Genomic DNA, 15,716 nt, shown 5'->3' on the forward strand with positions numbered 1-15,716 from the left:
CAGTAAACTCCAATATCATTATGATTTAGAAATCTTCAACATTTTTGGTATGTGGCAGAGTTCCAAACAGTTTGACCTTGCAATGTGAATGCTCTGTAAACCACAGCAGTGGCTTCTAGGGGAGCTGCTGAGCAGCTGTCATGTTTCCCAACAGAACAGGGTGTAACATTCTTCTGCTTACCATGTTTATTTAATGGCACACTCTAACTCTCAGGGCATGCAGTCTGCTGAAAACATCAACCATTATCATTGATTGCTGTGTACCCTTCGCTATACAGTTAAAAAACATTTAAACCTATTTGACTCTTTTGACAATAAATAAAACACATTATTTTATACTATTTGGGTCAAATTAATTTTATTATGCTCCATGATGAATTGCCACCAGTGCAACATCCTATTCACTATACATTTCAAAAAAAGAATTCACATACTAAACAAAATTTCAGTTGTTTGAAAATGAAATGATTGAAAGTCTTTATGAATCTCATACATACAATATGTGGCTAGCTGAAATTGTCTATCACGTAGCATTTAGATATAAAAAGCCTCATGCTAGTTTGTTAAATGCAAAGGCTACCAGACGACCATTTAGCTGGAGAATATACAGGAGGCTTTCAGACAACGCACAGGTATAGTGCTGCTCACAGTGCAGGATGGTAGAGGACTGAAACATGCAACCTTACGCCTTACTTGGTAAAGCAGATTTAGTCTTCATGCCTGGACTGAACTCCACAGCTGCTGTGTTTCAACCGATAGTAATTTAGACTTTTTGCAACAACAACCAATGTCTTTTTTTTTCTTTAAGAAAAAAAGAGTAAACCAATTACCTTTGGCAAATTATATGTCCATTTTACATGTTTAAAATTGTGCTTCGAATTCAAAGAATGGATACTCTCTGCTGAGAGAAGCTCCTGATAAATATTTATTACCACCAAAGTTAGCTGGAAAATCTAGGATTTATTGGCCAAAAGTTAAGATCTTAAACTGGCCTTACCCTGAAGACATTTCTAGGAAATTTAAAATGTTTTTTATATTGTCAAAAAGAAAAAAAAAATTTTAATTAACATTACTTGAAATAAGTATAATATCCCATTTAACTTTTGTACAAATTCCTGATTTTATTGGTTAGTAGTTGTCCAGCCTCATCTGCACCAGATTCACTGAGCTCAAGCCACAATAAAAATGATAGTAAGTAGAAAAAGGTTTCTAGCAGCAGAGGGCACTGTTGTTGCAAGAAACAAAAAGTCTAGAATCTTTCCCATGTGCTTAAATTACTCTTGCAAGAAAGATAACATTCTTTGAATAACTTAACTATTTTACTGCACCACTTACTGCTTTCAGCAACAAAACCTTTTAAATTATTTCTTATGATAACTAGATGCATGATCACTAGAGATTATGTAATAAATGGTTAAAATTCAAGCCATATCTTGCAGGTCCAGCCTGTCAAGATCTGCCAATACTAGATTTTGGTCGGTACAATTCTAGATAGCGTAATTTTTAGTTGGATATTGTGACTATAGTAATGAAATACATTTGGAACTACATTATGCATATGACTCAATGTGAGAAAAATATGTGTCTGTATTTAAATCAGATAATTTTCTACCTAAAATTTAAAGTAGGTAGGTATGACAATTAGCATTATAAATATGAAACAACCACCTTTAGGCAGATTAGTGTACTGTAGAGAGGCAAAGAAACCCTACTTTTAACACACCATTTAGTATGCATAACAAATGTGCAGGTTGTAAAGTTTTATCTTTAAAAAAAAAATCTATCATTCAGTTATGTGTTCCAAGAAATTTGACATTGGGACCACCAATCTTAAGAAAAATGTAACCCTTCACATGCTATTTGACAAAAACCCTCAAAAATTATCAAAATAAATGCATGTTAGGTTCTGTGCTTTGATGCATATCTTTGCCAACTAAATTAGATTTTTATGGTTGGTATTTCTGAATACCTCAATCCACACAAAGTGCAAAATAAAAATGCTAAAATTCCACAGTATTTTAGTACTATTCTGATTTGTACAGTATTTTTAACCAAATATTGGAGTAATCATATTATTTCAGTTCATGTAGAATGAAAACTACTCCCTAAATCCCCCAAACTCCAACTTAAATTTTGTTTCAGAGTAATACCAAAAAAATTTTCACAAATTTTGCCAAAAAGAGCCTGCCACATTTGCTACAGCATAAAACTCAGTCAATAACAAGTATGTAAGGGCTCCTTATGATCCCAGTCTGCAAATACCACTGCTATACCAATAACAGGCAGTATTGCTGTAAGAGGTGTGTTATTCATCTTCCCCACTAGTATCTCTGTAGTGATTTTACGTAGAGCATATTGCTAAAATTTGAGAAACTGCATCGGTGTAGTGATATCTACAGAACTGTGCAATGTATCAGCTTCAACATTCATATGTAGCGTTGTATTCAAAATAAAGGGGCTAAAGAAACTAAGGTTTGCATCACTTAAAAAAGAATGTAGTGCTATACTAGATTTTTTTTTTTTAAGAAAATTTAGGTACAGAAAAAGTAGGGTATGAAAATAGTGTTTTCCTTCTGGCATTATAAGTAAATTACATTAAGGTTTTTGTCAGTCTCACATATAATATTTAAACTCCCTTGTTGATGGAATGAAAAATATTCACAAATCAAGTGAGCATCCTGGTGTAAACTTGCACACAATAACAGGGAGTAGCTTTGTAGAGGATTACGACAAACCTTTACAGATTAAATGAGGTATTGCACAGATTAAAAAAAAGCAAAAAAGGCAACAAAAATATACAGCAAATTGGTAGAACATTTACATGATAATTTTACAGAATCCACAGACAGAAAGTAGAGTTTAGTATTTCACCTTAAAAATATATATATATATATAATATATAGATCAGTCTTCCCACTCATCATCATCCTCAAAATCTTCTTCATCATCTTCATCTTCATCTTCATCTAGAAGAAAATAATCAAGACAATTAAAACATATGCATAAATAAAATGACATTACATAATTCTTGGGTGGTTTCTCCAATTATTTAACTCCTGAAACACAGATAACGTGACTCCCAGAAGAATCCAGTTACTAAAACAGTTTAAAGTGAATCTAAAGAAAAATATTTATAGAGTATGATAGTAAACTAAAGATTAAAACAGGGCTCAGAAGACAACGGTTCTAGTTCCTTAACATCTATGTGACAAATTTCAACCTGTTAATGTATAAAATCACATCTGGGTTGACCTGTCACAAATCCAACTGCCTTCTTGTACTCTTCACGTGGATTCTGAAACTCAAAACTTCTAACTTTTATTTCCTTCCCCAATCTTCTTTTCCTGCTCCATCCTGGTCCGCTCCATTGCAATAAATGGCATCACCATCCTGTCACATCATCAGGCCAAAAACCTAGAAATTATTACTACTTCCTCCTTTTTCACGATCCAATTATCAACCCTGCTCTTTTTCACCTCTTTCACTGCTACTCTCCACACCACCATCACATCCTGCCTGGATTATTGTAACTCTAGAGTCTATCTGACTCAGAGCAAATGGAGTGATATTATTTAAATTCCAAGTTTAAAAAATATGTTGCTGCCCTTCTTAAAGTCCTCCTGTGGCTACCACTGCTATTTGAATGACGTCTGACGTTATCTCCCTCCACAAGATCCTACATGATTTGCCCAGATATAGTCTCTCCCTCTCCCCAAACTTTTCTCATAATGCACTCTCCATTCAAGTCACTCTCTCTAGTAAGATGGTCTCCTTTCTATCTCTTAAACTTACCAATCTTATTCTGGCTTTAGAACTTCTGCAGTAGCTATTTCTTTTGTTAAACTGAATCTTTTCATCATTTAGGAACCATTCAAAAACTACTTCCTCAGAGAGGCCTTTCCTGATCATCATATGTAAAGTACAGCCCTTCCCCACAATCAGTAACTGCCTATCCCATTTTATTTTCCTCATATCACTTAACTAATATCTAAAATTATTATACTTTATCTATTAAGTTCCATGACAGCGGGTACCTTGCCTACCTTATTTTTCACTGTATCCTCAACACCAAAACAGCGCTACGCATCAGTTGTTCAATAAATATTTGTTGAAGGAATATTTAGATGTCATCAGATTTTATAAGCATACTTCTATATTATACTGACTTTCCATATTTAACCTCTTTATATACCTATATATAAAATATGTATAAATATATATGCTATATATAAATATATATACATTTATATATCTATACATACAGGACCCATGAAGGCCAAGTATATAAAGTGAGACAGTAGCTGAGTAATTGTACTTGGTAATGATAAAGAGCCAGTAAGACTGCGTGACATATGTGTGGGTTACATGTACAGAACACAGAACCATCTTTTTCTTCTATTTTTCTCCATATAAAATTGATTGTGTGAAGGTAGTATTTGAAGAAGTACTGGAGTTGTAGTATTAGAACTTGAATAACAGAAGCCTGAGAGAGGCAACGTTATCTTCTCTTAGCCCTAAACTAAGTTGTTACTTTTACAACAATAATTATTATTTATTTATTTAAGTCTGATGGTCAGCTCTAAATTGTTACAGAATTTATTTGGAAAGGAGTTCAATTGACTTCACGTTAATTTTTGTGTTTACTTTCTAGCAAGGGAAATAATTTGCTACTAGCTTATGCTAGACATGCTTCACAAAATTTACCTGGATGAAAAGCATCAAAGACACCCAACTATGCTGGCATTACAGAGTGACAAAAGACAGAAACTTATCAGTATCTATGGTGAAGAGGAAGATGTAGCTAATAATTCCATCATCAGGTACTACCACAGAAATACTAATAGTTAAAAGAAATGGGTCTGAAAATAAGTAAAAACCATCCTATATTTTCATTATATTAGCATGACTATTATATATTATTTAAAAAAAAAAAAAAAAAACGTATTGTAGGGAAATAATTAGCAGAACTCACAGATACCAGCATAGAATAAATGCATTTTCAGAATCATGTATCTCACAGAAGCCTTACATTTCTTATGAATGAATGAAGACCTTTCTTTATCTCTTCCTAGCAAACAACCTCTAAACAAAAGCTTGAGATTTTTAATCTCATTCCTGTGACATTACTATGACATAAAAAATTCAGGCAGTTTACCTCATCTGTGAGGATTAGGGCTAAGAATTTAGGCAATTTTCACTGTTTTTAGAGTTTGCTAAAGAAGACTATACCATAGATATAACCTTAACTTTAAATACCATGTGTCTATGTATATCCTACTGACGTGTAATTTAACAATTCAGACCTCTCCTGTGACTTCCAGACTCATAACCAAATGCCTACTCCAGATCTATAGTTGAATTAACAGGTATCTCAAATTTAATATGTAAAACCAAACTCCTATCTTCCCTTTCAAACTTTTTCTTCCTAAGTCTTTCCCCTTTCCAGTTGTTCAAGTCAAAAACCTTGGAGTTATCTTGCACTCTTATTTTTCTTCAACTTTTTCAAACCATCAGCAAACCCAGTGATCTCCACATTCAAAATATAACTAGTATTTAACCACTTCTCATTGGTGCTATAAACCTGGTTCAAGTCTCCATGATCTCTTGCTTGGATCATTACTATACCTCTGCTAAAAATCCTCCAATGGCTTCCCATCACATTCAGAATAAAAGCTAGTGTACTTCAAGGGGTCTCCGACGACTTCTTGTATTTCATTCCTTACTATTCTTTTCCTCTGTCTCTTGCAAGCTCCCTGATCTCCTCATTGTTTCTCAACCTAACAGACTTTATATTTTCTGTTCTTTCCAACGGATACACTTTCCCTAGTTTTCTACATGGTTCACTTCCTGAACTGCTGGTCTTTTCTTAAATGTCACCTCAGTTAGGCTTTATCGTCCCTTATCATTCTTTATCATTTCAAAATGAACCTCTCTCTCTCTCTCAACAGCCTGCTCCCTATTTCCCTTTTCTGTTAGACTTTTGTCCTTAGTTCACGTCACCATTTAACATACTATACATTTTTCTAGTTTGCTTTGTTTACTGCTTGTCTCTCTCTCTCTCATTAGACCTAATGCATGTCGATGAAGGAAGGGACTTCTGTTGTTTTGTCAAAATTTTATTACTATTCCACAATAAATATTTATCTCTATCTCTGTAATGGAACAAATATGCCTATTTAAGGAAAACAAACATTGCTCAAGGATCTTAAGACATGCACATCCTTACAGAGAAACAAAAGGAAGATAACATTTATTGAGCACCTACCATGTGCTAGGCAATCTGCTGATTAGTGATATACTATTTAATTCTCACATCTATATGCTTTGTGAATTCTCTGAATGTAACAAACAAGAAACTGAGGCTCAGAGATTAAATAAATCTAATAAGAAGAAAGATCTGATTCTAACACATTATGTTAGAGAAGCTACTTAGCAAACCTTAACCACTCCAATCAGCAAAACCCATATTCTTGTCCTTTCTTTAAAGCAATATTCATTTATATGGTGGTATGTATATGTTTAACAATAACCTCAGAATAGGTACTGGTTTATTCAAATCAACCTTTTAGAAAATGATAAAGGTTTAAAAAAGGTCAGTATTCTTTAGCAAACTCTAGAAACAGTAAAAATTACTTAAAATTCTTAGTCCTAATCCTCACAGATGAGGTAAATAGCCTGATTTATTATTATTATTTTTATTATTATTTAATTAATTTTATTTTTTTGAGACGAAGTTTTGCTCTTGTTGCCCAGGCTGGAGTGCAATGGTACGATCCTGGCTCATCGTGACCTCCACCTCCCGGGTTCAAGTGATTCTCCTGCCTCAGGCTCCCGAGTAGCTGGAATTACAGGCATGTGCCACCACGCCGGCTAACTTTTTTGTATTTTTAGTAGAGACGGAATTTCTCCATGCTGGCTGGGCTGGTCTCGAACTCCCAACCTCAGGTGATCCACCCGTCTCGGCCTCCCAAACTGCTGGGATTACAGGCATGAGTCACTGCACCCGGCCCTGAATCTTTTATGTCACAGTAATAAGATCTGAAAATCTCAAGCTTTGTTTAGAGGTTGTTTGCTAGGAAGTCTATCAGCATTTCCTGATATAGGAAACAAAACGGTCAATATTCCCAAAGCTGTTCTTTCAATTTATGGCTATGGCTGTGGTGGTGTTGCATTTGTTAAGTCTCAGACTAGTCACAGAGGCAACAACTTTTTAAAATACACCCTAGAGCCCATATCAGTAGTTACTCAATTAGCAGAGAGAAAGCTAGCAAAGACAGTCATAAAATAAAAATAACAGAATGTCATTCAAATTTATTAAACACACACACTCTCTGTCTCACTCTCTCTCTCTACCTGAAGAATGAATGGCTTTGCTCCTTTTCTGCATCACTTCCATTAATGCACCCACAATTCCTGAAGTGGGTGCAGGTGTTGGTGGTGTAGACTCTTGGCCATCAGACACCTTGGAAAAGAAAGTTAGCAAAACTCAGTAATAAATCTTTAGCAAAGAATCTTTGTCTCCAGAAAGTCCTACTTTCTTAGAATGACTTATTATCGTAAAAGACAAAAAAGATATTAAACTGGCAAGTCCAGGACAAGATTAATTAAATTAACAAGAAACAAACTGCTGCCTTAAAGATATTATTCAAAAATATTTCCTTTCCATCTTAATGTATAAGCCAACAATACATTTCTAAATCTATGTTTATATTCAGATAACAAACCCTCTCCTGAATAATACTTGCTGGGTTACTTCTGTTTATTCCAGCACACACAGACTTAGACGATCAACTTTAAAGCTATTATCAAGGGACTTCAAGTTATAAACAGAGGGTAATATTTAGACTCAAGTTGTTACGTGGGAAGCACACTGAAGATATTGAAAAACAACTGTAGAAACTTGTTTGCCTACAAAAATTCAGCTTTACACCTTTATGTTATATTTATACCTTCAAAATGAACCTCTTTTCTCATAGTATATAATTTCTTTTTAAGGAGATGAGTTGAACAACTTTCAAAATGTACCTGCCTCACTAGGCAAGTAACAATCCCTAACTGAAGTACTTCCATCTGTGCCAAAGTGCATTCAGGAAAAAAAAAAAAATTATCACTAAAGATGAAACAGCACAGCTGTACTAAATATTACTTATGTTTTAATACATATATATATATAAAAATATATATTTTTGAAATTCTTAATCATTTCCCAAAGACAATTATTTTATTAAGACAAACTTCCCATTTTTGATCTGTATAATTCTTCCTCTAATGCTGCTTTTTCTTCCTGGAGTAAACACCTTTTTTAAAAAAAATTCACAGCGGTTCCCCCTAAGATACAGATTCATTCCTTAGTATTTTGGCTTTCAACATTATGTATTAATTATTTCCAGTATAGAAGTACCACAAATGAAAAAAGATAACACAGAGTTTCAGAGCTTTGTATTTCTGTACAAGGCTCTCAGAGGTACAACAGCAGTAGGGACATTTAGACTACCTTTAAGCAATGTGATAATGTAAAGTAGAGAGCACAAAGCAGAAGTGAGCACACTGTCATCAAACACATTTTTTGAAGTGCTTACTTGAACAAGGTACTATTTGAGGTACTGAAACCATGGAATTCAAAATATATGTGAGTATTGAATACTTCCTACTAGCTCTGTAAAGTAAATCCATGGTTTTATGTTAATCATATTCATCACAGAATAAACTGATGATTTACTCAAAAAATTTAAAGAAACACAGCCATAGAAATTTCAACCACAAAATGGTCTTTTTTAAAAAAATAACAAACTCAGATTACATGTATAACATGCCAATAGTTCACTGACTATGCACTCTATGATTGCAATAAATGCAATCAAAAGGAAAGTGATTATTTAGGATAAAAATGGCCCCCATTCAACACTTAGAATAGAAAATATTTTTCTTTCTAAAAGGTACTTACACATCAATTAACAGGTTTTTCTTTTTGGAAAGAAAGGGAGCGTTGGGATGGGAGAAAGTTATGGAGAAAGTAAATAGAAAATTTAACTCTAACTTTTTAAAATAAATGAGGATACAACTTTATTCATTAAAAATTTAAAATCACCTTATTATAGCTAAATGAGAGAAAGAAACAAAAGTTGGTTTGTGAAAAGGAAATAGAAAAGGGAAAACAAAAAGGTAGGTTAGGAGTGGGAGTTACGGGAATGAGAGTGACACAGGAACTAGCAGAGATTCCAAGGCAAAAGCTGGGCTATGGTCATTTTGACATTAATTCTCCCCACTAACCACTCTTTAAAGTTCTTCAACTGCTTCTGACAGATCTTTAGTCTGATCTAAACGGGGAAAGAGAATAGAGATGATTGCTCATAGGTTTAAGTGTCATCCTGAATACATATAAAGAAAAGAGTTAGATATATTTTAAAGATCAGAGTCTTCTTAAATCTATGCTAATGTTTACACGTTTTCATTCAATTAGTTGTGCTTCCTATCTATTACTCTCCTTTTAGACAAAGTTTCTGAGATCTAGAAAGCTACTTTAATTCCTATACTGGGAAATAATTTTCAATTAAAACATCCTCTGTCGTCTCCGTTTACTTCACAGAAAAAAAACCTATCATCCATGACCTGCCTGAAGTCCTGGAGAACGTGTTATAAAAGGCTCCAAAAGACGTATGTAAATGTAGACAGGTCAGGCTCAAGGATAGGAGTAAGCAAACTACAGCCCATGGGCCAAATCCAGTCTGTTCTTGTATTTTTTTTTTAAACTATCTAAAAACTAAGCTTGATTTTTACATTTTTAAATGGCTGATAGAAAATAAGAGTATTTTTGATATGTGAAAGTTATATAAAATTCAAATTTCAGTGTCCAAATACAGTTTTATAGAACACAAGCATGACCATTCATTTATGTATTGTCTGTGGTGCTTCTGTGGTAAAACAGCAGAGCTGAGTGGTCACGACAAGAGGCCATATTGCCTATATAAGCCTAAAATTTTACTACCTGATCCTTTATGGAAAAATGTTTGCTTAACTCTAAGATTAAATGACCTGTAAGATTAAATGATTACCTCATCCAAATCAGATAATCCTAAATTTATTTGCCATCACTGTCAGAAATTCTATTACAACTCTTTCAATTTTTTTGAGTCTGATTCTCTACTAATCTAAATTTTAGAACATGAAAACTCTGGAACATGATTTAATTTTCATAGAGCTACTAGTTTAGATTTCCTAAGGAAATTGGTTTCAAGTAGGGCTATTTTTAATTCTCATAGCTTAATAAGGATTTTTCTTTAAAGTGTCTTTTATTTGAAAGTAAAGTCTAGAACAAGGAATTGCAAACATACTGTAAAATTCCATTCATATGAAGTTCTAGAACAGGTAAAACTAATCTACGGTGATTAGATCAGTGATTGTTTATGGAAAAATTAACTGGGAAGAGGTATGCAAAACCTTCGGGGTGACAGAAATGCCCTACATTTGCATATAGAGATAGGGGTTACATGGCTATAGAGATGTATCAAAGCTGAATTAAAACTTGTGCATGTCATTGCATGTAAAAGTATTTTTAAATTTATAGGGTTAAGAATGAATTAGCAAGAGAAAAAAAAGAACGAATACACTTTTCAAAAATGTCTTTCAATAAATTACTTTAAAATTTCATCATGATAGAGGATCTAAAATGAAAAAAAAAAGCTTACTTACAGACTTTAGTTGGATACCCTGTCGTATCTGGTCTAACAGTGCATCTCGTCCAGAGCAGGACACTGGCCGACTGTTCTGCTCCACTTTTTTTAGCTGAGCACCCTCTCTAATTTGATCTAAAAGAGCTGCTTTGTTTCCTGCAGTAGTTGGAACCTGATGGTCCCCGTCAGAAGGCAGGCCAGTGGGGGGCGGTGGCCCAGGTGGAGGCGGAGGTGGAGGCGGTGGGGGTGGTGCCACTGGCCCTACCCCCAACACAGATGGAGGTGGTGGTGGAGGCCCTGAAGGTGCTGAGGAGGGAAGGGCTGGAGGTGGAGGAGGGTACATCCTATTTGGCGGTGGTGGAGGGACTGCTACACTTGGCCTGGAAGGAGGCGGTGGTGGAGGTGCAGCTGTGGGAGCTCTTGAAGGTGGTGGGGGAGGAGCGCCTCTTCCCCTGGCAGGAGGAGGAGGAGGACCTGAGTTGTGTGGAGGGGGAGGAGGAGGAGGTGGCCCTCCCCTTGATGGTGGTGGAGGTGGTGGTGCTGAAATGCAAACAGAAAAACAGAAGGCATGCTTTTTTCTTTTCATAAACATCATATTGAAAAGTAATTCATTTTAACATGTATAAAAATCAAATATCAAAAAAGGGCCTCATCTTTGCATTTTATTTTACAAAGATACCTGAGCACAGATGATATCTCACAAATTTTTTTGAGAATTGTCAGCCTAAAGATCACTTTCTTATTGGTTCTTAAAAAAATATGAGCTAAAACAGAATAGTTCACTTTTTAGGAATTAGTACAGTTCCGAAAGTAAGGGGAATAAATTTCTACTTTACAAAATAATAACAAAATATACCAATGAAATTAAACATTTTGTTAATTAGCATTATTTTACATTTTAATAAAAATAAATGAATACCTTCCCTCTTTAAAAAAGAATCAAGTACACTTATTTTTTTTAAATAAAATCAATTCACATTCAGAATTACAGTGTAGTATAGCTTAACAGAATTCATTCACATTAATCTGCGCTAAAGCCCAAATATAATGCTTTCCTTTCAAAATGTAAGCCTTTGTCATCTAATTTACATTTGTACTTTCATAGTATAATGTCTGTATCTCTAGAAATAGTCTACAATTTTAGTAATGGCATTATGGGAGGCTGGTTGCTTCGCTGAAATGCTCAATTACTTATTCCAGAGACATAAACTAACGGGTTATTAACAAATTAACTGAGAATTTCTATATACTGCAAAATTGAAGTTATTAACAAAAATTACTATTATTCTAGCAGTCAGGATGTTAGCATTCTTATTCTACATCAGTAAAAATGAAAGATATAACATGGCTGAGCATGGTGGCTCATGCCTGTAATCCTAGCACTTTGGGAGAGCAAAGCGGGAGGATCACTTGAGGCCAAGAGTTTGAGACCAACCTGGCTGACATGGAAAAACCCCGTTTCTATTAAAACTATAAAAATTAGCAGGGTGTAGTGGTGCATGCCTGTAATCCCAGCTTCCTGGGTGGCTGAGGCATGAGATTCCTTTACATCTAAATATACTGAGACCAGTACTGGCATAATGTTTATGAACTATATGAATCAATCAATCAATCAATCAATCAATCAATCAATCAAAGTTGAAATGAACACTGGCAGTGAAAAAGACACAAGTAAACCGAATGCCTAATCTAAAATGACTGTTAAGTTCTTCAGAAGAATGTTTTAACTGGAGCTTTTGCTTGACTACACTATTATGAGTACGCAAAAGCTAGGAAGAAGGAAAGAAAGCAGTCCTAAATGAACAAGGTAGCAAAGAGATGACTGTTACATTGGAAAATTTAGAGTATTTTATCTGCATTTTACTGTGCTAATTATTAAGACAAAACTAAAATACAAGGTCCTTTAAAAGAAATATCAAATCTTAAAAGGTTATAAATTGTGCTCTCAGGTACAAAAGAAAATTTTATACTTTATCCAAGAAAAAGGATTTGTATTTCAAAATTAATAGAAAGTTTACATTATTTATATTCTGAAAATATATTACTAATTAGAAAGTGATTATATTTAAATTACTACTTCTGAATTACAATAAAATCTGGCGATTTATAGGACTCCTTAAGTAAAACATTTAGGCAACTGTAAGTTTTTACTTTAAAATAGAATAGCTGGAAGATTTTGTATGGATTTTTATGAATAAAGACTTAATAAACAAAATCTTGTAAAGTTTTTAGTTATAATAAAATAATGTTAAGACGTAGTATGATGGGCCACATTTGTTGTCCAGAAACTTCAACACTCTGCTCAAGGAAGAGTTCACGTGTATGAATGTACCTGTTTTCCATGAAACTGACCTCAAAAGATTAAAACAAAACAGAATGCTGAATAGAGATAAAAGTTACCTTGCCTTCGCAGTTCATTTTTAACAGCTTCAACACCTCCTGTTTTTTCAATAAAGTCATATATAACTTTTGATGTTTCTCTGTCTTTAAGTTGTGCCTCTGAGATTCCACACATATCAAAAAGATTCTTCAATTCTGGATCCAAATTATTCAGCTACAAAACAAAGTAACTGCTAACTATAAAAATATATCCCAATTAAAAAAAAAAAACATTAATTTTAAGGCTCATCTGTGTCCTTCTGAAATTATTTTGCCTTTTTAAACTTTTAACATGCTTATATTACTTACATGCTAACTAAACGATTTTACTTAAAAAAAACTGAACAGACAGATTTCCTATTTTCTTCTTCTTCTTTTTTGTTCCCTGCCTTCAAAAAGAGGGCATCTCATCTAGATTTCTATTAGCCTATTCATGATTCAGACATCTCCAATGCTCATGTGATCTACCTTGTCCTAAGTATGTATGTAAAACCAGGAATACACAGACAAAAAAAGTAAATTAATTTGAAAATCTGAGAGCAAGGATCTTCCTGTAATTCCAAGCATAATGCCCAGCACAAAGAGGTGCTCAGTATGTTTGTAGAGTTAACATTGCAGCTATGACAAAAATAACCAAAAGATTCTTTACTCCAATCATAAATAATACCTCTTTAAAATAACGTATCCAAACACTGATTAATTTTTGCCAGCAATTTCACAGTGCTACAAAACAATGGCAAAACTGCCAAAAAGAACAGGAGAATGAAAAGATCTAGAGAATTCAACAACTGAATATTCAGATACTACTTTTTAGTAATTTGGTATACATTCCCCTGAAATTATCACTTGGCAGAAATGATTTTCTTCTCTTGGCTTTCAAAGCACAAGGATTTTATTTATACAGCGTATAAAGCCAAGGTACACAAACCTTGGTCTAAGTCTTTAGCAACTTAGTCATGAATGACGGAACAATAATATGGTTTTAAACCTTAGTCGCATACGTACATAAAACACAAGCACATTCAAACAGATACTAGACACCACAAAAATGAATTTAAAAAAATCTAAAATAGGCCAATACATTTCCACAGAGCTATAATGTACATGATTTGAAAACATACTTACATCAAAGCCTGTATTTGGATCCCAACCAACATGTCCAATGTGCCTAAAGTAGAAAATAGAAAAAAAAACAGAAAAAACAAAATGCATAAAGGGCATTATAAACACAATATATACGAAATCCAATCAACATTTGGCTTTGAATTTTTGGCCTGAACTAATAGTTCTCACAGACATAACCATATTATGATAAAAACTATGTACAAAGAGTCAGAAGAACAGGATTCTAGCCCTGACTCTGCTACTAACTGAAACTTAAAATCTTTGTACAATCTCTCTCAGCATCTATTTACTGAACTGTCAAATTAGCGTAAGAGTCCAAGCATTATATATATGACCGGATAGGGTTTCATAATGAGCTAATAAAATAATGCATATGAAAATGTTTGAAATATGTTATATAAATACCAAATGTTTTTACTGGCCCTAGGGAGTATCTGTACACAATTCCTAAATGCTATTTTTAGAGCAAAGTGAGAAATCGTTTTTATGTTCAATAATTAGTTGAAGAAGCAACTTTATCTTATTTTTCTTTTCTCATAGTTGAAAAAGTAAATAAACTGTAAGATTCCAAGAACATCTATTGAGCAGCTGCCTTAAAAAAAAAAAAAAAAAAAAAAAACTCCAATAAAGTGCATAGTTAAAACAGTATCCAAGTGATGAATGTACACACCCTCCCAAAAAGAAAAGAAAATTTTCTAACAAGTTAAAAATCAAGAACAGCAATGAATAAATCAAAAGTGAAGATAAAAACAACAAAAGAACTGTCTTACTGGAAATTGCTTGGTGTTCCTATATCTGCCTTGGTTAATCTCTTCTTTTTAGCTTTTCCTTTTTTCTTTTCTTTGGTATGGGAGATGTTGTTGACTTGTGGACCATAAAATCTATTTGTTGTGATTTCTGGATTTTTTATGTCGACTGTAGCCATGGGTAGATTAGGACCTGCAAATAAAACCAAATTATGTAGAAAGGATATAATTTAACAATGATATAAAATCATAATTTACAATTTAAATTTTTTTTCTGAAATAGGATCACTTCATTATAAATTATTTATATTTTAAACTTCTATATTTTTCCATAAAGTGCTGCCTAAATTTCTAAAATCTGTAAGTTCTTAAAGACATTAGTGTAGATGCACTATTTCAAAGCAAACTTACATTTTTATACCATTAAATTTCATAAAGAATATGAACTTCCAGCTAGAATTTAAATACAATTAGTCTAATCTCTTAAATTTTCATTATGATAGCTTCATACCCAACACATTGCTCAATGGTAAAGTGAAACGTATCTTATAACAAGGATAAAGAAAGTAAAGTAAGTGTCTATTTTGTTTTAAATTTAACAAAGAAATATAGGCTTAACTCTTTGTTTCAACTCTGTTAGTCAAGAGGAAAAAGGATACTTAAAATTATTACTACCATTTGTTCCAAAACTGACATACTTAAGTCAAATGATCTTTTCCCCACCAGTACGCATACATCTTCACTATCAGAAGTATAGAATTCAAAAACTTAAAATGCAAAAATTCTTAAAGCACTC

At 33.5% G+C, this 15,716-nt stretch overlaps 1 protein-coding gene across 1 annotated transcript in view; it reads right to left on the minus strand.

Annotated features, from left to right (window-relative positions):
- Positions 1–338: 338 nt before the first annotated feature.
- Positions 339–15,716, minus strand: part of WASL (Wiskott-Aldrich syndrome like) — a 66,654-nt gene continuing 51,276 nt past the window's right edge. The window contains exons 6-11 of the mRNA XM_025379470.1: positions 14,945–15,113; positions 14,175–14,217; positions 13,071–13,224; positions 10,690–11,210; positions 7,354–7,462; positions 339–2,966 (exon numbers count right to left, since the gene is read on the minus strand). Coding sequence (XP_025235255.1) covers positions 2,905–2,966; positions 7,354–7,462; positions 10,690–11,210; positions 13,071–13,224; positions 14,175–14,217; positions 14,945–15,113 — 1,058 coding nt within the window. The 3' untranslated portion in view covers positions 339–2,904. The remainder of the gene's footprint in view (positions 2,967–7,353; positions 7,463–10,689; positions 11,211–13,070; positions 13,225–14,174; positions 14,218–14,944; positions 15,114–15,716) is intronic.

This window comes from Theropithecus gelada, chromosome 3, assembly GCF_003255815.1.
Source record: "Theropithecus gelada isolate Dixy chromosome 3, Tgel_1.0, whole genome shotgun sequence".
In the NCBI taxonomy this organism is placed as follows: Eukaryota; Metazoa; Chordata; class Mammalia; order Primates; family Cercopithecidae; genus Theropithecus; species Theropithecus gelada.